This window comes from Chelonus insularis, unplaced genomic scaffold, assembly GCF_013357705.1.
Source record: "Chelonus insularis isolate UGA/USDA-ARS -01 unplaced genomic scaffold, ASM1335770v1 contig_156_pilon, whole genome shotgun sequence".
In the NCBI taxonomy this organism is placed as follows: Eukaryota; Metazoa; Arthropoda; class Insecta; order Hymenoptera; family Braconidae; genus Chelonus; species Chelonus insularis.
The window spans coordinates 1-23,569 of NW_023276397.1; the positions used below are offsets into that span (position 1 = coordinate 1).

The 23,569-nt window shown below is 29.7% G+C and overlaps 2 protein-coding genes across 2 annotated transcripts; one reads left to right on the forward strand and one right to left on the reverse strand.

Annotated features, from left to right (window-relative positions):
• The first annotated feature begins 15,918 nt into the window (after positions 1-15,918).
• On the forward strand, positions 15,919-18,344 carry LOC118064042 (regulation of nuclear pre-mRNA domain-containing protein 1B-like). Its single transcript, XM_035078396.1, is given in 4 exon segments — positions 15,919-15,930; positions 17,150-17,184; positions 17,186-17,414; positions 17,508-18,344. Coding segments are annotated over 4 exon segments (426 nt in total). The 3' UTR covers positions 17,658-18,344.
• A 329-nt stretch (positions 18,345-18,673) lies between these two features.
• LOC118064041 (alkaline ceramidase-like) lies at positions 18,674-22,132 on the reverse strand. Its single transcript, XM_035078394.1, has 5 exons — positions 22,124-22,132; positions 20,004-20,087; positions 19,587-19,743; positions 19,272-19,509; positions 18,674-19,183 (listed from the first exon to the last, which is right to left on the reverse strand). Exons 1-5 carry the CDS (start codon positions 22,130-22,132, stop codon positions 18,946-18,948), a joined length of 726 nt encoding a protein of 241 aa, XP_034934285.1. The 3' UTR covers positions 18,674-18,945.
• Positions 22,133-23,569: the final 1,437 nt, after the last annotated feature.

Genomic DNA, 23,569 nt, shown 5'->3' on the forward strand with positions numbered 1-23,569 from the left:
TATTCATTGCAAACTAAACGTAAAAATCAATTATTAAAACGCGCTGATGTATTTGATCATTGTAAAATGGAAGATTTTGCCGTTTATTTGAATTCACAGCGATATCCATATGCTGACATGAATATTAATATTTAACTTCCCAGTGGGAAGTTATAGTAATGGGTCTGAATCCCGGATTTTGACATCTCTCCACGTTCAGGTCCCCAAAGTCGAATACGATCGTTTTCTAATGGACGTCTGAGTGTGTGTATGTTCGTCTGTGTGTGAGTATGTACGTCTGTGTGTGTGTGTGTGTGAATATACGTATGTGCGTCCGAGATCATTTTTCGCCTCGATTATGTCGAGAACAAAAAATGATATCGATGTGAGACCAATTGCATTCGACGCTTAATTATGTAACTTAGAACTAACTAGATTTTCATCGAATAAAAAAATTGTAGCAAACAAAATGAGCAATGCAAGAATTTTAGTCAATAATAATTATCAATAATATAGAATTCTGTTCATAACAATTGAACATTGTTACTAAGAAGTTATTATTGATCATAGTAATATTTAAATAATAAGTTTTTAATTGTTATACACAATAAAAATAGGGACCCTTTGTATATATATGTGTGTACTTTTAACGGATAATTTTTTCTTTTACTAAAAAAATGTTACCAACCGTTTGACATGGATGAAAACATACTTTTTTCGTGTATAACAATAAAATTTGTTGTAAATAATAAAATAGGATCTATGAGATATATTTAAATTCGTCTAACGCATAATTTTTTCTTTAACTGAAATCAAGTAACTAACCATATGAAATGAAAAAAAAACACTCATTTCCTTTATAAGTAATAATCCGTATGTTATTTTTTTACTGGCAAGTATGTCGTGCCGACCTTTCGGATCGCACCTAGACCACTGCAGAGCACTAATATTTTGTATAGTAAATCCTACAAAAACCGACATCTTCGGATGTCAGTAAAACTGTGCTACAAGTACACGTCTCAAGTGACTCTAAAGATAAAGAAATTTCGATCCAATGTACGATCGAATTGATAAATTCAACTTCTATTGAACTTTCGTCCTCAAAAAATTTCTGAAATCACATAAAATGCCAAGTCAGCAATAACTTTATAGGGAATTTTCGATTTCTAAGTCATAGTAAAAAAAAGAATCATTTTTTTAAAGATTTTGAATAAATTAAAAAAGAATATTTACTTGAAAATTGATTTGAGAACGATTATTATTATTGAAACAATTTTTGATCAAAGGCAAATATCAATTCGAAGAAAAATTTAATCAGACTTGGCCCAATTTATTGAATTTTTTTCTCAAATTCAGTAAGAATATGTATCCTTGCTATAACAATTAATAATAAAATATTCTGATAAGGAAGAATATAATTAAAACTCTTGATTCAATTTTTAAATTTCCGTGTATGTTTTTACCATTCGGCTTCGAATAATGGATACATGTATCCATACAAAAGTTGTGTGAGTATCTGTACCATGTAATGGAATACCTAACAATGTATCTGCTGCTTCGAGAGCACCAACTTTGCGATGATTTAACGAACGAAAAGCTATATTCTATGATCTTTGGTACAATGATTTTGTTGAATTAATGTCTTCTGACATTTCAACTGGATGCGCAGATTCGGCTTTTACAGAATACTTTGTACAATATTGCGTTAATAATGTAGAAGATTCTCTTGGGATTGTAATCATTGATATTAACTTCCTCAGTAGTACGAGCAAGATCGTATAGACAACTTTTCGTTTTCAAATTTTTTCTTCCAGCAATAGACGTTGCTATATCACGTAAAGTGGAACATTCGGTAAGTGGTCTAGGAAATCCAAATCTACAAATTTTTTTGACTGCCGAACCGTATTTAAGTTTTTTTGTTCTCATACAATAATTATTATGATTATGTTTCTGATACATAGTAACTCTTTCAAATAACTGTGGTGATACATTTTTATTAGGTAACTTACAAGTCATATATTTCGATATAAAATTACTGACTTCTTCATTAGTACTTTGTCCCAAGATAGGATCATTTTTGATCCAGAAAAGGCAATGAGAATGCTTAATACCTCGCCCTTGATATTCACGACGCCAAAAGAAATGTTCTACTTCGCCGATGGGATTATCTGACGATAAGATGAATTGAAGCAATGCTTGAAATTTATTCTCAATAAATCTAGAAACAGAAACCGGATCAGACGCAATTACTTCTCTTGCAGATAGCTTATCGAAATGTGGAGTCACGAACGTATTTTAAAAGATCATCCTAATTATATTTAGCAGGAGATAATGTAAGAAACCAAGTTGCTGGGCCATAATAGAATATCATACACATCAAATTATTTTTTGGTTTTTTCCAAAATTGAGGAGAATTCCGGAGTTTTTCAAAAATGGTTTGCAAATCTCTCTCCAAGTTACCGTTTTCTATATGGTTAAGATACTCGTTTTTAGTGTAACGTTTTTTTGGATCGGTTATATGCAATGTATGATATATACCACTATTTACTTGACGAATATGAGTTTGGCTGATTAAATAAAATATGTATAGGATATTCGTGCGCAGACAATACCGTGCGTCTGCAGACTTTAAACGTAATTTAACATACTCACTGTCATTAAGATTGAACGATCGATTTTCATACTGGCCGTTAACTCGATAAGGATATAAATCAGGAAAACATAGCAAATCTAAATCTTTACAAATTGTTCAATGGATTTTGTCGAACTTTTTTCATTTGATATGAAGTAGTTGAATCTTCATTGATTCTTTGATCATGTTAAAGGGTGTATTGTATATTGCTCTTCATACTCTTCACGATCGGGAATAAGTGTTAAAACGGCAGAACCACATAGTTTTTGTTGAGAATTTTGAGTCCCTCCTTTACCTTTAAATGATAAATTATCATTTAATAATGAAGGTTCGTCATAAAGAATTTTTCCACCATCAACTTGTAATGTGTTATTTGTAGCAATGATCGTATGACTTTTGTTTAATACAGTTCCGTCGTTGATTACAGTATCTGAATCTACTTGATATTCTATCTCAGAGTCTAAAATATCGGAAGGATTTTCAGCAGATGGAGGCAGAATTATTTATGAATAGAAAGAAATACTATTTTTAGATTCAATGAAGATCTGTAATTTTTCTATATAAACTTCATTACATTTTTTTTGTCTATTTTTTTCTCCATATTTAATCACCAAAATCAACCATGTTGTCTGGTATATCAGTTTGATCATCAATGGAACATTGTGTAATTTTATTAATACGATTATTCACTTCCTGTTCAGTTATATCCATTTTGTCAGAAGTTTTCTCCTCACAAATGTTGAGCATATTTGTATTTCCTGATGAATTAGCTTTATTAACATCTGTAGAATCGATCATGAATACTCTATTGGTATCTAGAGATTCATTTTGGGAATCATACGAGTCGACATATCTGATAAAAGGAATAGACTTATTATCATTTACATAATCGTCATTCGATTCTTTTATATTGCAAGTCATCTCTAAATCAGTTGGAATACAGTAATCATGTTCAATACTTATAATATTCATTGATAAATGATTTAGTTTATCGAAACCATTTTTATGTATATTACTAATAGTAATTTTGGGTTTTTGTACATTACATCTATCTTTTATATTATTTGTAACTGAGTAATTGTGTTCAATATCTACTATATTTCTAGTTAAACTATATAATTTTCTAGAAATATTTATTTTATTCATTGTACTATAATTGTGTTCGTTGAACATTTCCCGTATTCTAGATGATGCTGTAAGTTTTGAAATGTTCTTACTGATATTTTTGGACGCATTACTTACGTGTTTTAATGAGTGAATTTGCTTTTTTTGACATATATTTGTAGGGATAGAACAAAGTTTTTCAGATTCAATTGCAGAACTCGTTGGATTGATTAATAAATGTTTTTTCGATTTATCTGTATCATTGACCTCCTCGAAGTTTTTCATTCGCTGATACCGGGCAAAATATTCTGTATTTCGAATTTTTTCAAGCGGTAAGAGATCCAAACCATCATTGTTTGTAGTCATAGCTGGAAAATAAATGATGTTCTCTTGTTCAAACATTCTTATTAAATGTTGCCGCATCAATGAATGATTTAATTGCTCAGGCTTCTGATTGAACAGGAGTGAAGTTGCAAATGCAATTGCAAATAATCCGCAATCAACATCGTTTCGTTGTTTTTGTACCTTCAAAAAATACACTGTTTTACCATCTTTAAAATAAAAAGGATACAAATGCTCTAAATAAACTTTGAATTCTACAGCAAGATGTTGCTGATCGAGAGAATCATACACGTATATTTTTTTCGCATTATAATAAGTACATATCCAATGAACAGGAGGAGGACTATCTGTATATGCTTCTCCCAAGGGCGAAGAGGTTCAATGTATTCAGGTCTTTGGATATACAAAGTATCTCTGTGGATGGAATCAGTATATTTTTTCATCGGCATTCCAAAACTAAATATATGTAAATCATTCAGTTTTTCATTTCTTTCGAGTATTTCATTCTGAATACTATTGAAAGCAGGAATATCGAAAGATCTTTTGCGTTTCTTCTTTAACGTTACATCACAATACTCTGATTGAGTCGATTGTATATTTTTTAATAAATTCATAGCATTCAATTTTCCTCTTTTATCAATACATACTGAATGGATAATACGTTTTGGAAATGAAGAAATACTTTGAGAATCAAAGATTTTTATCAAATGATTTCGCATCATACGAGTATCATATTGCGAATTTTCTGGTGGCTCGTTTAAAGATAACGATACTGCGAATGCTATGGCGAAAACACTACAATCATAACAATTACCTTGATATTGAACAGTTGGGAATATAATAGGATTTTCTTCAAAGGAATAGAAAGGATAAAGACATTTTAAAAATTGTAGATATTTATCATCCGCAATTTTATTATTTAGTGAATCATAAATATAAATATTACAAGTATCGTAATAACTACACACCCAATGACCTCCTTCCATTAAATGAGCATTGATATCACTATATTCCTTTTCAATTTTATTAAGTATTTGTATGTGTCGTTTCTTCTGAGGAATTGGTTGAATAAGATCAGGTTTCTGTAATGTCCAGCTCTCTCGATATTCATAACTAAAATTAAGATGTAATAATAAAGCAATATCATCTATATGGTCATCTTCTAACCGAATATTACTAGAAATAATATTGCGCAATCTCATATTTAATATTGACATAATGTTAAATTTATTTCAAATTTACAAGAAAAAATTTTTGAAAAATTTTTAAATATAAAAATCTTTAACGAGTAACAGAAAAACACGATGATTCCAGAATAAAGATGAAGTGTAACTAAAATATTCTTGTGAGAGATATACATATTAGTCAAATAGGTCACATATCAACAACAGTTTATTTGACCAAATATATATAATCTCTACTCCTTTGAAGTTAGTTCCATACTTTATTTTTATACTTTCAGGTATGAAATAAGGTAACAGAGTTAGTTTCTTCATTCTTGTAAAAGAAAAAAATTTAAAAATTAAAGAAGTCTGAATTATTAGGCAAATAAATCACAAATTAATATGAGTTTATTTTACCAAATATATATAATCTCTACTCCTTTGAGGTTAGTTCCATACTTTATTATTATACTTTCAGGTATGAAATAAGGTAACAGGGTTTCTTCATTCTTGTGCAAGAAAAAAATTTATAAATTAAAATAGTCTGAATTATAAGGCAAATAAGTTACAAATCAATGAGAATTTATTTGACTATAAACTATAATCTGTACTACTTTGGAGTTGATTGATTGTACAATTAATTATTATACCTTTATGTACTGAATGAGGTAACAGAGTTATTTTTTTCATTTTTGTAGAAGTTAAAAATTCATATTCTAAATCTCTTAACATTCTTTGTTCTAATTTTCAAATTTTCATGAAATGTTTAACGCTTGACTGTATTCTGTCTCGAGTTGTGTGAATTTGTATATTAATTTGCTTAGACACGTCCTATTTGGTTAACATTGACATTGATAAATATTTTACGAAAATATTGATCTTGAAGATATTTAATAATTAATAATCGTTCATAATTATTTAATTTCGTCGACTCGAGTACTTGTTTGAAGTTGAGGTAATTTTTTTCATATAATATTGCATATAAAATATTTTTGTCGTGTTTTCTTGTTAATCATTTTCTAATATGTATATTGTCTTTTTCATGCAAACATTATATCCATATAAAAAATAAATAATTAAATATGTATTGATATTTAGTTTAATTTAATCATATATTTACTAAAGCATTTTCTATACATGTTCTATTTATCATTGCAGGTCGGAAGAGTTCTTTAATTTATATGGTTAACAATTATTTAATAATTTCTTGTATACATAATTCTTTTTTTTTATTTCCCCATTTAAATGATCACATAATCATTTTCTGAGACTTTTTCACCGTCATTACCTAATAGATATAAATTTATTACATTATCCGGTAAAGTATTATCCGCTCTTAGGAAGTAGTTAATTCTCATCATAATAATATTTTTCAATAGTCAATCAACTTTCGAAAAAAAGGAATTTTTTTTATTTTTAAGACATTAAAACATTATTCATAGCGTAACGGAATTAATAGATGAACACTCCCGACTAGATGACAAAATTGTTAAAAACTTGAAAATAAAACGCCGTAAAATATTTTTTTCATCTTTCTGAGCAAGGTCAAATTACTTTTTAATCAGTTTTTGGCTTAACTGTTTTCCTATTCGTGTTTCTACCCTAGCATTAGAGTATTTTGTCCTCAAACAGTTTTTTTCACGTGCAATTATGCGAACTAAAAAAAAGTCAAAAGAATTCATGAATAAAAAACATAAAAATAAGTATGAAGAAATTAAAAACTTTACTAGCAAAAATGAACAATTAACTGACTTTGTGGAAGCCATTAAAGAAGTAACGTACAATGATTTTTAATTGAGGTCACGTTCAAATACAAATGATGAAATATCGGATAATGAAAAAAAAAAATAAAGAAAAATGAAACTTACACCAAATATGAAATGTCTGCAGGTAAAAAATGCAAAAGCTCGTAAACGCATTAAAAAATTACGTTTGAATAAAACGTTCAGAGAAAAAGAGAATGGAAAAACGAGAGAACTTATGAGGAAATTGCGTTCAGATGAATCTTTTAAAGAGAATGAGAATGGAAAAACGAAAAAACACATAAGAAAATTGCGTTCAGAGGGAACTTTTAGAGAAAATGAAAATGAAAAAACGAGAGAACGTGTTATAAATTGCGTTTAGATGAATCATTTAAAGAGAAGGAAAATGAAAAAACGAGCGAACACATAAATAAATTGCGTTCAGATGAAATTTTTAAAGAGCAAGAGGATATGAAAACGCAAGAGCGCATTAGAAAATTACGTTCAGATGAAACTTTTAGAGAGAATGAGAACATAAAAACGAGAGAACGTGTTTAAAAATTGCGTTTAGATGAATCATTTAAAGCGAATGAAAATGAAAAACCGAGCGAACGCATTAAAAAATTGCGTTTAGATGAAATTTTTTAAGAGAAGGAGGATATAAAAACGCGATAGCGCATTAGGAAATTGCCTATAAACCCTCAATTCACAAAATTGAAAATTTGAAAACGCGACAACATTTGCAGACTTTAAGAACAAATATTAATTTTAAGAATAGGGAAAATTTAAAGACGCGTATAAGAATACGGAAATTAAGACAATGTGCCATATTTAGAGCAAGAGAGAATGAGCATAATCGTTGTCGGATAAATTTTTTCAGAAACCGTACTGATTTTATTGTTGATCGTCGTAAGAAAAATTTTAAACGTGTTAGGTTATTAAAAAGAAATTTATCCTGTGTTCGAAGAGAAGTAATAAATAATAGAAGAAAATTTTTTAAACATTGTAACCTATTAACAGATAAAAAAAATAAAAAAGGCGAATATAGAATGCGAGTAAGAAACTTATACCGTAAAAACACCACACACCAATTTTTTATTATGAAAATATACATTTTTATACATGATTTAATAAGTGTCATTTGCAAAGTAAGCTGTGATCTTTGCAGGACTGTTAGGTGTCACTGGCCTGAGAAATACAGTTAATTCTATCATATATTTGAGAGAATATTTTTATGAACTTATGAACTTTTCATTTTTGTAAAATTATTTACGATACCTGCAGGTCGCAAATCGTACTCCTCGATTACTTCTTGCTCGGAGTCACAATGATAATAACCTCGCAAAACTTTGTCAAAGTAGTGGGAATATACTGTCACTTCGTCCTCATTTTCTAAGAATTCTTTGAATATTTTCGTGAAAAAATCGGAAAAGAGTAAACCACTTCGTAGTTGTTTTGCGTTTTCTTTTTTATGTTTGAATTTTTCTTTAATAAATTGTTCTTATGTCTTCATATATTGTTCGGCATGATGTACTCAAACCCGTTGCATCTAAATGTGAAAAAATTTTTCCTGGATCAAAAGCATGTATTCTAATTGTGGCATAGTATAAAGAATAATGTTAAACGGTGATTAAGTAATTGTTTGTATATTTTTTTTAATACATTGATTAATCTAGAATTAAGTTATCTAATCTAAATCATTTTCTGAAACATCTTTTGCTTAAGGTCAGGAAGCTCTAAAATACATCAATTTTCATACTTGTCCACTTAGTAGTTTATATTCTATCATACGATCGTGAATAATTAGACAATAAGCGGATGTATGATACTTGGAAATCTTTATACATGTTGTATAACAGTGCATACTGATTGTGAGTTATGTCGAGATTCATGTTGCCGTTTGGATATGACTGTAAATTGTTTCTTAATTTAACATCTTTCAAATTGCAGTGATCAAATTTACTCACATCATCATTATTACGTGCAGTTTGGAATGCAAGTATTACATATCTGGTTTTTTTAAGTTGTGTTGATGTCTTTACAACCCACACATGTTTCGTTGTGCTTGGAAGCAATGAATATTCATACAATTCTCAAAATCTAAAACTCAGTGTTATTGCCGGATCTTTTGCAATGTAATTTAATAAATTTGTTTATATCTGAGACCGAGACGTAAGGACGTGTCCATTCAATTTTTATGAACTATCAGAACAGAGAGTGATGAAAAAACTTATAGGCAAATTTTAAGAAGTACTTGAGCATATTATAAACTATATATTACTACCCTGATCGAAGTCTCAGAGAAGATAAATATTAAAAAAAGTATCGTGATATCATTAGTAGATATTTATCGAAACGTTGAGAAGGTTTACCTCGATACATGACAAATCACAATCGACCATTGAATTATATCTATTGGGATGATCCAAATAAACTTGTATATCGATTGCAACTACTCGTTTTATCGCGTGCAGCAGGAAATTTTAGCGATAATAATGAAATAATATCTGTCATCGAAGAATTACGTGAAGGTGGAATTATAGATTAATCAATGCTAATTAAAGAAAACTCATTGATTAATTATCTTTCGAGGAAAGGAGATGAGTGTTGATATTTTTGGACGTCAATTGACCAAAGATGCACAAAAAAATATTATCCAAGGTCTACCTGGCATAGGGTTTGAATTAACAATTGACAATTAGTATGATATAAATAAAATAAGATTGTGGAACCTTGCGGCGCCAAATCTAAATGATGCTGTATCATTGGACGTATCATTGTATCATTACGTCCTTCAAAAAAATCAGTTTCGAATCTCAAGGAAAAGTCGAAACAATTATAGCAAAAGTGAAGACGTTTAATGTTCAAGTCAAACACCTTATAGAATCATCTCAAGAATATCAAAAAATTTCAAGAGAAAATTGAATAAAACAATTGATCTTCATGAGTTGGATCGATTACGTGCATTAAAAAGAGCAAATCGTAAACAAGCTGAAGTTATAAAAGCGTCGAAAGAGAATATACAAAAGTTCCTTCCTCAGCACTGGCGTCTTATAATAATAATAAACATCGTACAATTCAAATGAAATCTGTCGATGTAACTTTAGCTAATAAAAGAAAATTACTCGAAACAGTCTACAAAAAAGTTCAAAGTTGTGAGAGAGAGGAATAAATTTAAAGTTGTTGATAAAGTTCGCAAAAGTAATTATGAGCAGATTTTTGAGAAAGGTTATACTCCTAACTGGACAATTTAAATCTTTACTATAAGCAAACAAATAAATTGATTATAATAAAAAAATTGGTAACTTTAGAAAAAAATAACCAATGAATTTGGATTCCTCATCTCAAAATTTATAAGCAACAGTCAATTTATCTTGAAAATATCAAATAACATCCACGGCTTATGGATGGCCCATGGATCAATTTGAAAAATCCGTCAAATTAGTTTAACTTAAAATTCACACTGAATTGTTTTCAAGCAGACATTTCTAAGCTGAATGAGAGATATAAATGCGTCATAATATATAAAACGGCTCGATTAAAACTTAAATCCATTCTGTATTTTAATTAATGATAAAAATTTTCAGATATCTATGGGTTATCAAATACCAGATGGAGCAATTTTGGGCATGAAAACCATGAATCGCCAAGAAATTCACCCGACTCTAATGATCCTTTACAAGCTAATGCTGATACTCGTGAAAATTCTCCGTCTGGAGGGGAGCCATCAACATCATATCATCAATATTTAAATAATCGTAAACGACGATCGAATTTTTCGTCTTCCATGGTAAAAGTCATGCAAGACAGCACACGTTCACTTTTATTTTGTTGCACTTTTGCGTTTTTTTAGTCCCAGACTTTGTAGAAATGATCGATTTTGATAAATTTATCGTTTGAGTTTTCTTCGATGACTGATGGGATTCAGGCATGATATGTTAGTTCTATAACTTCCCCCTACTATTGGTTTATAAACAATTCTCATCACATAACTTATTTTAAATGTAAACGTATTGTGACAGTTTCACCACGTCAGTTTACCAATTGACCTGATCAACGATGCGCAGTTGTAAATTATGTATTGTTTGTACAGTGATTGGAAGATAAATGACGTTTAATGATCTTATATCCTGGTGGAACTGATGGAAAAAATTCATAAATCGTATGTACCAACTAATTATTCATGTATGCTCCTGTCGTAATATTACATTCGATCCTTAATACATTAATTTTCAAGATAGATACTTGTAAAGCTGATGTGTGAGTCAATTTTGGCGAGATAAGTTGTGGACTAAAGCTCAACAAACTACCAATAGAATCATGCGGTTTGAAATTTATTGTTGCATTTTCACTGTGAACTTCACGGTGTAGCTCATTATTATTGGGCTTAATAGAAATTAATAATCAAGTATCAGCTTTCTTTAACCCCTGACAAGCACACATCTAAACGGTATACCTCTTCAGGCATTGAGGGTGAAAAGTACCCGACACAATTCATTTTCAAATATCTTGGTCCCTAATAAAGTTCGAGAATTTTTTTTTCGAATGAAAGTTCAAACAATCCCGTATAAAATGAATATAATGATTAATTAATTAGTGTCAATGGAAATAGATAAAAATACCACCAAAGCTAAAAAAAGTGTCTTTTTGAGATTTTTTTGTTTTCGTGCTGTATCTATGATTCTAATGGATCAAAATATTAAAAAATATAGTGTTTTGGAAAGCTCAAAAAGTGCTCTAAAAGATGGTAAAATTCATGTTTCAATCCGCTTCGGAGAGTATAATTATTTTACTACTTAAATTCATTAAAGTAGCGTATGTAAAAAAGAGGTATTGGGCTAGTTTTTAAAGAAATCAGAGATCTATTATTTATTGTAATCTTTATTTTCATGCACAAAAATACAAATAATCACAAAATATATATTTCAAATAGAATTTTCGTTACAACACTCTACGCACAAAGGACATCGATGTCTTTTACACATAGATTTTTCACACTGCGGACACATCATGGTTGTTTCAACTCCTAGTGAATGATGACAATATGAACATCTTGTTTCGGGTGTTGATATGACTCCAGAATGATTAACAACAGGTGTTCCGTAATTAAGAAGTTGAGCAATTTCAGTTTTAATGTTTTTTCGTGTTGTGGAATCCTATAGAGTTCAATTAGTAAAGGCTTGATCATCTCAAACGACAAGTCTTTCATAAAAGTGAATCGGGTTTTTTTTTCTTCTATATGATTTAAATTATATAAAATTGTTGCGTTAACATTAGCCGTATTTAGCATTACATAGAAAACTTTTAATGACCATCTCCTGTCCGACGTGCAACGGAATATAATTTAAAAGCTTGATCGAATGAATCTGTTCCACCTTTGTGTTGATTATATTGCAGTATTAATTTTGGTTTTTTTGTTTCAGGATCAATTTCGGTATCTGTACTATTGCTTGAAAGTATTAAAATTATTTTATTTCGTTTTGGAGCATAAGACAGTAGAGGTTGTTTATTTGCGAAACAGAATTTGGTTGTTGATGGTGAGGCTTCTTCTGAAAAACTACGTGTCATTTCTTTTTTATTTTTACGGATAGTACCTATTGTACCTCTTAAATTATATTCATCAAGTAGTATTTGAAACAAACCAACTGACGTGAATTAATTATCCATTACAACTGTCCGATTCGGATGCCTAATTGGTTCTACTAATTCTCTTACAAAAAAATTCGCAAGTAGTTCATTACGTAATCTCTCCGTTGTTTTTCTTAGATATAGCACAGCTTTCATCATGTACGAGGTTTTAGAATCATTCAACATCAAAAATTTGATACTATAACGATCAGGTTTGCTCAGTAAATACATTCTGAAAATGCATCTACCTTTAAATCCAACCATTCGTTCGTCTACAGTGCAAATTTCATATGGCCTGTAATATTTTCCACAATTTATTATGAATTTATCACAAATTTCTCTTATCAGAGCAAACCTATCCAGTTTTCGACGTTGTTTACGTGTATTTTTGTTATCAAATCGAAGACATTTCAATAAAAACTGAAATCTGTGAGCCGACATAGTAGCTTTGAATATTGTAACAGAAAATTCTTCACCCCACAACTCGTTCACATCTACCGTAGATTGCTTACTGTATCCTGATATATAAAGTAAGCCAATCAAAGCTTTAATTCCAATAATATCAGTTTTATTATGATAACTCAAAAATTTTTCTGTATTAGCACATACACGATCTATTTCTTCATTAGTATGAATAACAATTATCTCGAGAATATCTTCTGAAAAAAGATATGACCATGTATCAATTGGAGTTTTAGTTTGACGAGCTTCTCCAATAACTCTAGGTAAGTGAAATGTTTGCTTAGTTTCTGATAGACGACGTACGGTAGGTTTTAGACATCATAAGATTTTATTGTCTCCTTGTCCCCTCAGAATCGAAACTGGTCGACCGCCGGTCGGCTTTTGTTCAGTCCGGCGTCTCTTTCTAGAACGGCGTAGATTACTAGTAGATGGCTGGTAAATGTCGTGATCTGGGTCGTCATCATTCTCACTTTCTGACAAAGATAAAATTTTATTATTTTCACCTTCACTTTTCCCGTGGACTTCATCAGTTATCTCGTCATCAGATGTTTTGTCGTTAATAAGCACAGGAGAATTTCTTCTTCGTTTATTCATCTAAGCAAATATTACAATTTACAAAACTATTCGAAATGTCTCTAACAAAATTTCATATACATCAATATATATATATGACATATACATTCATATAAATACATAAATTTACATAAGCGTATAAATATTTTGTGATACAAATGTAATCATACATTATTACTTACCGTAAATAAAGAAAAAAACACTCATATGATCGGAGAAAAAACTCTTGAACACTTGACTACACTTAACTGGCACACTGGGTTAAAAGTACCCACAACGTTCCGCGCTCACTGCGTCGTAACAACTGAATCGCACCAACGCCTACTGAACACGCTTCCTCAAGGTCTCAACGAAATATCTCTGGAGGGGAAAGCCGTTTGTTGATACATACAGAGAATTATAACGAAATAAAATTTTGGGGTGGGTACTTTGTACCCTGTGTGCTTGTCAGGGGTTAAATAATTTTCAATGTCTTCAATTTCATAGCTTCCTGTGAGTATTTTAATACTCTTATCTTCACTATTAGGTGTATAATAAAATTTATTGTTACCGTTATCAATATTTGAAATTGAATTGAAGTTTAACAATTCCCCAAGTCCTAGGGTATATTTTTCAGATGATGATAATTCAATTGGTGGAAAATAAAACGCTTCTAGAATGGACGTTTGTCCAGACAATGTTAACGTGAGTGAATCATCCATAACTGATACTTATTGAAAAGTTCATATTACTTTTATACTTTTTACGTAAAAATTTCAAACACAGGTGTCCGCAAGTATCTGTACTGTAATCTTGATGTTTATCATGATTGTACAGGATATTATTAACGTTAAGATATTCCGTAAGCTCATGTGGTGGCTGCAAACTGTCATAATATATCACTTTATTACCACATTTTTTATATGCTACCCAATAAGTTCTACGTCTAGTTTTATCGTCGAGATCAATAATTGCTCATTCATTTTTCAGCGGTGTAGATTTTGGAAGATCATTTCGCATAAAAACACCACGAAAAAGGGGTATTTTCATGATTTTTGAATATTTTTAAAGTTCAATATCAGTCAGTGCACGACGAGGTAAATTTAAGGGTTTCTTTTTTGCTGGTTTTACATACAATCCTAACCCTCTCTCGTACGGTTTTAGACGTAAACCTTGACCTAAAGCTATTGCTTCCATTTTCTCGTTATATCGTTTAGCTCCTTGCAATTGACGTTTGCCGTCTTTGGCATCATTAATTGCTTTTGCACTTAAACCTGCGAATAGAGGTATAAGAGTTAAAATACTTCCTACTTTTTGCGGCATTGGTATAATACGTGGAAATTTGATCTTTTTCTTTCCACCAGCATCGCGAACAGTCTTTCATGCAGCAGCTAATGCAGATTTGATAGGGTCTAAACTGAAATTAAACATAAGCTTTGCTGAATTAATAATTTCTTGCATATGTTTAACTTCCTTGTCCTTTTTGTTCTTCTCGTCCGAACCCAATCCATATTTTGATTTAACTTTTATGACGTAGGAACTTCCTAAAGTAGCAATTTGTTCAGCAATATCTGCGTCTCTTGGGAAAACTTGTCTTAAAGATTTGTCAGCAAGTATTTTATCAGCTGCGTTTCTAGCTTCAATGTAAATAATCACATAAAATTAACTAAATTAACAATTTTCGGATATCAAAATATATAAATCATAAATACACATTTCTAAAAGATCTTAAACTTCAAATCCTACGTATATCAGCACATTAAAAAATATATTTTTTTGCTCCATTCCTATTATTACCGAGTCATCGTCAAAAATTATACTATTGTGGAATTTTAGAGAAGCGATGAGATTTTTCGCACCATACCGACCTTCCGACTGTGTAACATACTTCAAATCTTTATGCTTCCGAACGTTTCCATTGTTTTTCCGTAAACTGCATTATTTATTAATTGATAGAATTCTTTTTCAAAATCATTTTTCGAATTTTTTCGTAAATCTGTATTTAGATCTACATACTTCTTCATCCATGAGGATTAATTAAATTTAAGGATTCTATGGATTTTGGTTACAATCATTCCTAAATTGAGACATTGTTTTGAATTTCTCTAGTGAATTACATATTTAAGTTCAGGTAATAATGTCGTCATAAGTTTGCTACTATAGTCCAATGAAGGGATAGCCGAAACCACCATATTGCAGAAAAAGAATGAAACCAACGCGAAAATGTGCGTAAAGGTTGTAGGAATATTATTGTAAAAAGTCAGCATCCTAAACGTAAAGGAACCCTTGCAAAAAAATGCGAAAGCGTGCGAAAATGACTTTTTCGGTAATATCTCGAGAACGGCTGGAGATATGGAGAAAATTTTTAAGTAAACGTTGTAGAGAATTAAATTCTCTACAAAAAAGTATTTATACATTTTTTACGTATCTCATACCGCTTATAAATTATGTGCCATCAAAGGGACCGTGGAACGTCGAATTTTTCAAAAAATTATTGTATATTTAAAAAATATTTTTTTTAAAAAAGACCAAATCAGAGGGCTTCTTTATTACTCTGACAATATCTTTAAAGGTTAATGAGCTTTTCATCAATCAATATTAATTTGAAAATTTTAAATTAATTTTTTTTATACTTAATCGAATTGAATTTTTTTTTCTATACCATTCGATTCAGCGTAAAATTTATGATAGAGTATGCTCTCTTACTTGGATTTTTATTTTAATCCACGTGAGAATGATAAAAAAAATTAATTGGGGGACTTTTCATTTCTTACGTTACTGCCGCTGAGAGAGAACGACATATCTCTCCTTTCATTCGCACTTATTACATTTTTCTGCACCTGCGCGGCGCATAAAAAAGTGTAAGTGCAAGAGAGAACGGCAGTTTCTTCCGTTTCACTCACACTCACTATACTTTTATACACCTGCGGAGTACACTACAAAATATAAGTGCGAGTGAGATCGCATACTCCTCTAGTGAAAGTGCAAAAGATAGAAAAGGGCCCATTGAATCCTACTGTAAACATATAAAATTTTATTACTGCTATTATTCTATATGAATAGTCATCAGCTATGGACATTCTTGGTGTTGAGTCGAAAATGCTTTTTGACTCAAGTTGAAAATCTTTAAAAATTTTTCTAAGTTTTCAAAATAATTAAACTATGGAAAATTAGGTTGAAAAAAAGTAATAATTTTTATATATACAGATCGATAGAGGATTCAATTCTTTTTTTTTATTTATATGTTGCAGAATACAAAAATTTATCAACATTTGCAACATTCCGCAATGTTAATGCAATTTTAACATCGTTTCATACATGTGTGCAAATTTTCAAACCTTCCTGATAACCGGAACTTAACAATCGAATAAATTAAAAGAAAAATTATGTAAGAAAAATATCTTCTTCTTCAAGAGTTAAAAAATATTATCGTCAATAAAATTATTATTTTTTAAACCCTATTTTCTTTATATGAATATAATACTCTAAATATTTTAGAAATTTTATTGTAATATTTTTGTAATTACTCTATGAATTTATTTTAGGATTTAGAAAATACAGCATCATCAGACGCCAGTGTGAGAAAGAATTGCTTCTCTACTCCCAGAAGTATCTCTTCTGGCCAATCTTGCTGATAGAGCATCAGCAGATCAACTGAGTATTGCTGTTAATGAGGCTGCAGCTCTTTTAGCTGATTATAATGGACGTTTACAATCTGAAATGGAGGATAGACGACGACTTCTTACTATGCTTAGGGATTACACACTAGCTCAACGACAATTGTTACAGCAGGCACAAACAACACTAGAAGTAAGAATCTTTTAAACTTTATTCAACATTTTGAATTACTTATCAATAAAAGTATGAATATATCATTGAAATACTTATTACATGTTTTTTCAGGACTACAAAGAAAAATTAAAAAAGGTTTGTGCTGTTCGAGCTGAAGTAAAATCTCATATTTCGAATTTACCTGATTTAACACAATTACCTGATGTGACTGGTGGTCTCGCACCTCTGCCATCAGCAGGGGATCTTTTTTCACTGCATTAACTCGATCCCATACAAGTGTTCAAAGGGGTAATAATTAAATCATTGTCAAATTTAATCGAGTTGCTGACATTTTGTAAAACAGAACATGAATGAAACAAAAAAAAATGTCATCGACGATAATCTACAAATAATTCAGCATACGGTGAATACTTCCTCAAGAAGCTGTGATGTTTAAAAAGTAAACAAATTTGATTCGAAATGAATCTACGAAGCTTCCTACGACAGTTATAAAAATAAATTTAATAATCTATTTGCAGAAGATGTATTTTTAATGATTGCCAATGCTTATAAATGCTGTATTGGTCAAGCGCACTGCATTGTATCTTTTAGCAATGCAACAGATAAGTTTTATTTTATAATAAATTGTACCTTCGGAGAAATTCGTTGATATAAATTTAGTTAAATATGCTTGTACGTTTACGATTTACGTACGAAATATACCTTAGTTATATTTCAATTAAAAATTAATGGTTATCTTTCATTTAATTAACAACATATTTTATCTGCGTATTATTGTCAAATTAAAATTGTACATTTTACCATAAAAACTGTAAAACTTTACCTTGTAAATAATATACCTAATAGTTGAGTTAATTCAAGTTTTCTCATAATTTAACATAATTTTAAAATAGGTTAATATTTTAGACTTTGAGTTGAACATCGAAAAAAGACAAAGAAACGACTTATTTAACTATTTATCATTAGTTTTACTTTGTTCATGATTTTTAATTATTATTATCCGAAAAGTAATCACATAAACATCCGACGTTTTGGTTCTTACATGGTATTATACAAAGAATGGAGTTTTAAATAAACGTTATACATAAAAATACTGATGTCTATTTTATAATCAACATTTATATTAAGTCAATACATCCATTAAAATTTATCGAATCTAACATGATACTTTGAGCTTAACAACCTTTTATAAATAAAATTTTTAAGAATTTCTCTATTCAAGAGATTTAATTAAGTACTTAATTAACATTTGGAATTTTATCACAAATATACAGACTTTATCATATATCTTCGCACATTTCAATAAATCAATAACATCACTTTCTATTAATTAATAATATAAAATAAATTTACTCATAGAAATTATAGAAAATTTCTAATATAAAAAATTCATTAATATTTATGATAAGTCAATTAAACATAGTATAAATGTATCTGTGAATAACGTTGATTAGAAATTAAATCACAGACTTAATATTTTAGGATTAAAATGTTTACAAGACATGGTATTGACACTATGAATCATTCTCTGTTAATAAAAAATTATAGTTTATATATTTGTATTATTATCTGCCCGAATGTAACATTTAATTGTTACATAAGGAATTCCAAGTTCAAAATCATTTTTCGGCCAATACTTCAGTACTGCTGATTGCTGAGGTTTCTCTTCTGCTACTAAATTCATCCAAGTGTCGCAAAACAAACGATCATTTAGCCAACAAGCCACTGCTAGTACCCAAACAGCCCCACATCTTACACCCAATCGATAGACTCTCATTGATTTTGTTCTGAAAAACAATACAGTAGAAAAAATAAATAATAAAATGAAATTCATAATACTACTTCAGACGGTTTAATATATTTGAAATATTTTACCTCCTGAGTTCAATAATCATAAAACCAAATGCTGGAATAGCTAGACACATCAAAGCAAATGCGTTTGCTACTAGATGTACAATAGCTAAACCAGTAGCTATCAATGTTGGCAAAACAACGAACATAGAAAATAGTTTTCTGTTATTCCTGAAGACGTTTGGAAAATATCTTCGGGGGAAAAATAAACATAATCCAGACATATAAACCCATAAAATTGCTAATTCATCCAATAATTGGCCTGAAAATTAAGATAGAATTTGTATTTAAGGGTAAAAAAATTGTTTAAACATTTAATGAAACATAATAAAAATTTACCTATTAGAGATAATGTTGCATGAAAATATGCGCTGCTAAGTCCAACAACCATCAACAAGAACCAAATAATATGTATAGCTGGATTAACAAATCTTCCATAGTCCTTGAATAAATGCATCAGTACTGGTGGAAGTAATAAGAAGACGACATTGCTAAACTACAAAAACAAATAATGAATAATTGAGAACGTTAAAAGCTTTACTGTTGCACCAATCATAATGATATCATTATTATTTTTAATTATCAATATCATAATAATCTTTGATCGAAACTTGTGATAATTTTTTAGATTCTTTATAAGTAAGTATATATTTACTATAGAAATATCCAGAATCTTATATCAACAATAAAGAAACAATAAGACTTCAATTCTAATTTGATATAAACAAGTAATGTTTAGAATAAAAATATACTAACAGTATTCATAAATTCTGCTATATCTGGTGATATGCTGTAATTTCCTTCACACCAATCTACAGGAGAACTTCCAGGCTCTAAAGGCTTCTACATTTTCCAAAATTTTGAGCTCCACTTGTAAATTATGAAATTTACTTGATTTTTGATAATAATATTTTTATTACTTTACTGACAGCTTCCAGTGACTACTAGATACTAAGTATAATCGACAGTGATTCATCACGACAATGAGATTTTAAATTTTTAGTGCGTACTGCGTTTGTTTCTTTGTGTCAAAACACCTCAGGAAACAATGACAGACGCTCTTGTCAACATAGACCAACGCACACCAGCGTGTACAAATAGAAAAAACTTTTTTATCAATTGAATTTGACACATGACATATACCAGTTATCGATAAATTGATTGTTTATTTTATCTGTCGGTACATACTCGAAAGAAACTGTGCTTATAACTTTAGATGGCGCTATCGTCATAAATCATCATAAATTTTACGCTGAATCGAATGGTATAGAAAAAAGAAAATTCAATTCGATTAAGTATAATAAAAATTAATTTAAAATTTTTAAATTAATATTGATTAATGAAAAGCTCATTGACCTTTAAAGATATTGTCAGAGTAATAAAGAAGCCCTCTGATTAGGTCTTTTTTAAATAAAATATTTTTTAAATATACAATAATTTTTTGAAAAATTCGACGTTCCACGGTCCCTCTGATGGCATATAATTTATAAGCGGTAAGAGATACGTAAAAAATGTATAAATACTTTTTTGTAGAGAATTTAATTCTCTACAACGTTTACTTAAAAATTTTCTCCATATCTCCAGCCGTTCTCGAGATATTACCGAAAAAGTCATTTTTGCACGCTTTCGCATTTTTTTGCAAGGGTTCCTTTACGTTAGGATGCTGACTTTTTACAATAATATTCCTACGACCTTTTCGCACATTTTCGCGTTGGTTTCATTCTTTTTCCACAATATGGTGGTTTCGGCCATCCCTTCAATCAAGTACTCCGTACGTTTGAATACAGCCAAATGCGCGAACTTTTTACTTGAGTCTACTGCGCTGTTACGTTTGACAATTTTGTTATTCCAAATGAAATGTTTCTGAGCTGACGAGATATGATTAGTTAGAGCCCAAGTCTATAGGTTCTTGACAACAATCCGAAAAGATAATTTAATGTAACAAAACTAAAATTAGTTTGAAGCCATTAATGCTTTGAGGATAATAATAGTGTCTTATTCTTTTTCACTTCACTAAGTTTCACTTAAATTGGATAATTTTTAGGTGATTTAAAAGTATGTATTTCAGTTGGACTGAAAATTTATTAAAGAAGTAAATTTAAGTTGAAAGAAATATTACCTTAATTACAGAAACCATCTTCGCAATTATTATAACACAACAAATCGATTTTATCTCAGGTTTTTTTTTAAGTAATCATGCAAAACAAATATTGAGCTAGATAACACTATTCTATACAATTGGAATAAAACGAACAATCAGTTGACTAGAATGATGATTACTTTACCGTACATCTCAGATCAATTCATGAAAAACTATTTTTTATGTTCATAGCAACTGTTTTTTCTGTTTTATTCAACACGCAAATAGTTTATTTTAATCGAATAAGATGTAATTCTTATAAAAGTACATAATAAGTTTTGTAAAACTGTTTTAAAATTGTACTCTTAATCAACCTCCGATTAGTACAATACAATTACTATTTAATATTAAGTGATGAGGACTATTAAGTTCAATTTATTTTTCTTATAAATTTTGTTCTAAATATGAAATATACTTTTTTAATTCAGGAAAATTTCATTCGGTGGAAAAGCTTATATGATTTTATGTGAAAATTTTTATTGAAGGTTGATTGATATGAAGATCAATGAAAAAAGTCATAAATTTATTATTTTTTTTTCTGGTCATGATTTATAGGTTAATCATTGTTTAAGGGTTTACAACTACAATTAACAAAACCTTTTTTAATCTATATCTAAAGACTACATATAAACTTACAAAAATTTAACTCAACCAATGATATAATTTTGTCCATTGCGATTGCATATTTCCTCACTCGGGATTGGATTCAATATTAAATCCCGGGCTCAAATAAAACCTCCCACATTTCGGTGGTACATAATTCGGAGCATGATACGGGTTCTCAAACGAATCAGCGACACAATGAAATTAGGAACGTTACATTATCTTCATCTACTAAAACTATACTAATTTTACCAAATTTATTTACTTATAGTTTTTAAGATCCATATTTTTCATATACTTAATTACTATTGACCATAGCCCCAGAAGTAATAAACAAACGTACCACTTAACTCAAAATGGTGTTGTTTGATATCTTAACCAAATAATGTTCATTTAATTAAATCTGTTATTTTAGTTTCGATTGATGGACTACCGATAGAAAATAAACACATTTTTCAAAACCTTTTTGGAAAGAAATCTTTCATTTAAAATTAAACTGATTCATAAGTGCGAACTATAACAGATATTTTTTCTAGATTTTTTAATTAACTTGAGCGTGATGATGAAATCCACCATGATTTGCTCAAATCGCATTGCAAGATAATGGTAATTAAAGGACCTGTCAAAAGTGAAGAATACGAGCCTAATTTGAATCATAAACTGTAATTTGGTTTAGATCATGTGTATTTATATAATTTTTAAAATAATTCCTGATGATTCGGTTAAATGAGTTGATACTGTTTTCAATAATTACAAACCATCAATTAGAGTTACTCAACAAAATTACTAGCAATTGTTTAAGTTTTAAAAAAATAACTGGCCAGGTCATTTCATTTTCACAAGGGAATAAGGACCAATCATGAAACTGAGAAATTCACTAAGTAAAACATTTCAGAAGCCACTGCAATGTAAGCCCATTCTTAAATTATTTTCTGTGTGAATAGTGGAATGTTTTTATTGAAACCATTCCGTTCCGTAAGTAAAATTTTGCATCCGAAGTTAGTCAAGTAGATAATGAGATATGATACAGTTTTTTCACTAAGTAAACTATATACTTGTAAGGAATTTCGTCTTCTCATATAACCTTCACTAAAAATTCCTGCATAATCTCAGCATACAGATTTTAGTTTAAATGGAAATTTGGTTAGGTCATGAAATAGCCATGATTTTAATACCCACACGTTAGATCTCTACCACTCATCATTATAGGTTTTTACTGTTCGAAGTAATTTTCGATTTTTTTACTGTTGTTTTTGCATAATATCTTTGGGTTCTCGACAAACAAAATCTGCATACCAAATAAGTAGAGTAAAACTTTCATTTGAAAACCTAGTAAATAGTGAATCACCAAATTATCGCCCACAAACAATAGCTAATGTAAAATAAATTGACACCGTACCATTTTCCGTAGAATTTTTCAAAGGCCCTCACTTTCTAAATATTTCAGTTCGTTAATTACAATTTTTAATATTTCATTCATGTTCGAATTCCAAAATGAATCTTCTCGATGCATAGTTCGATGTCTCAGAGCTAAACAATATATTTCCAATTTTTGATGAATATTCTGGGGTAAAACGTT

Excerpts from the sequence above, each read along its gene's own strand:
- LOC118064041 (XM_035078394.1), bottom strand. Across the intron at positions 19,744-20,003 it reads TAGCAGAATTTATGAATACT|TTTAGCAATGTCGTCTTCTT; the intron begins GTTAGTATATTT and ends TTGTTTTTGTAG. Across the intron at positions 19,510-19,586 it reads TGCAACATTATCTCTAATAG|GCCAATTATTGGATGAATTA; the intron begins GTAAATTTTTAT and ends CTTAATTTTCAG.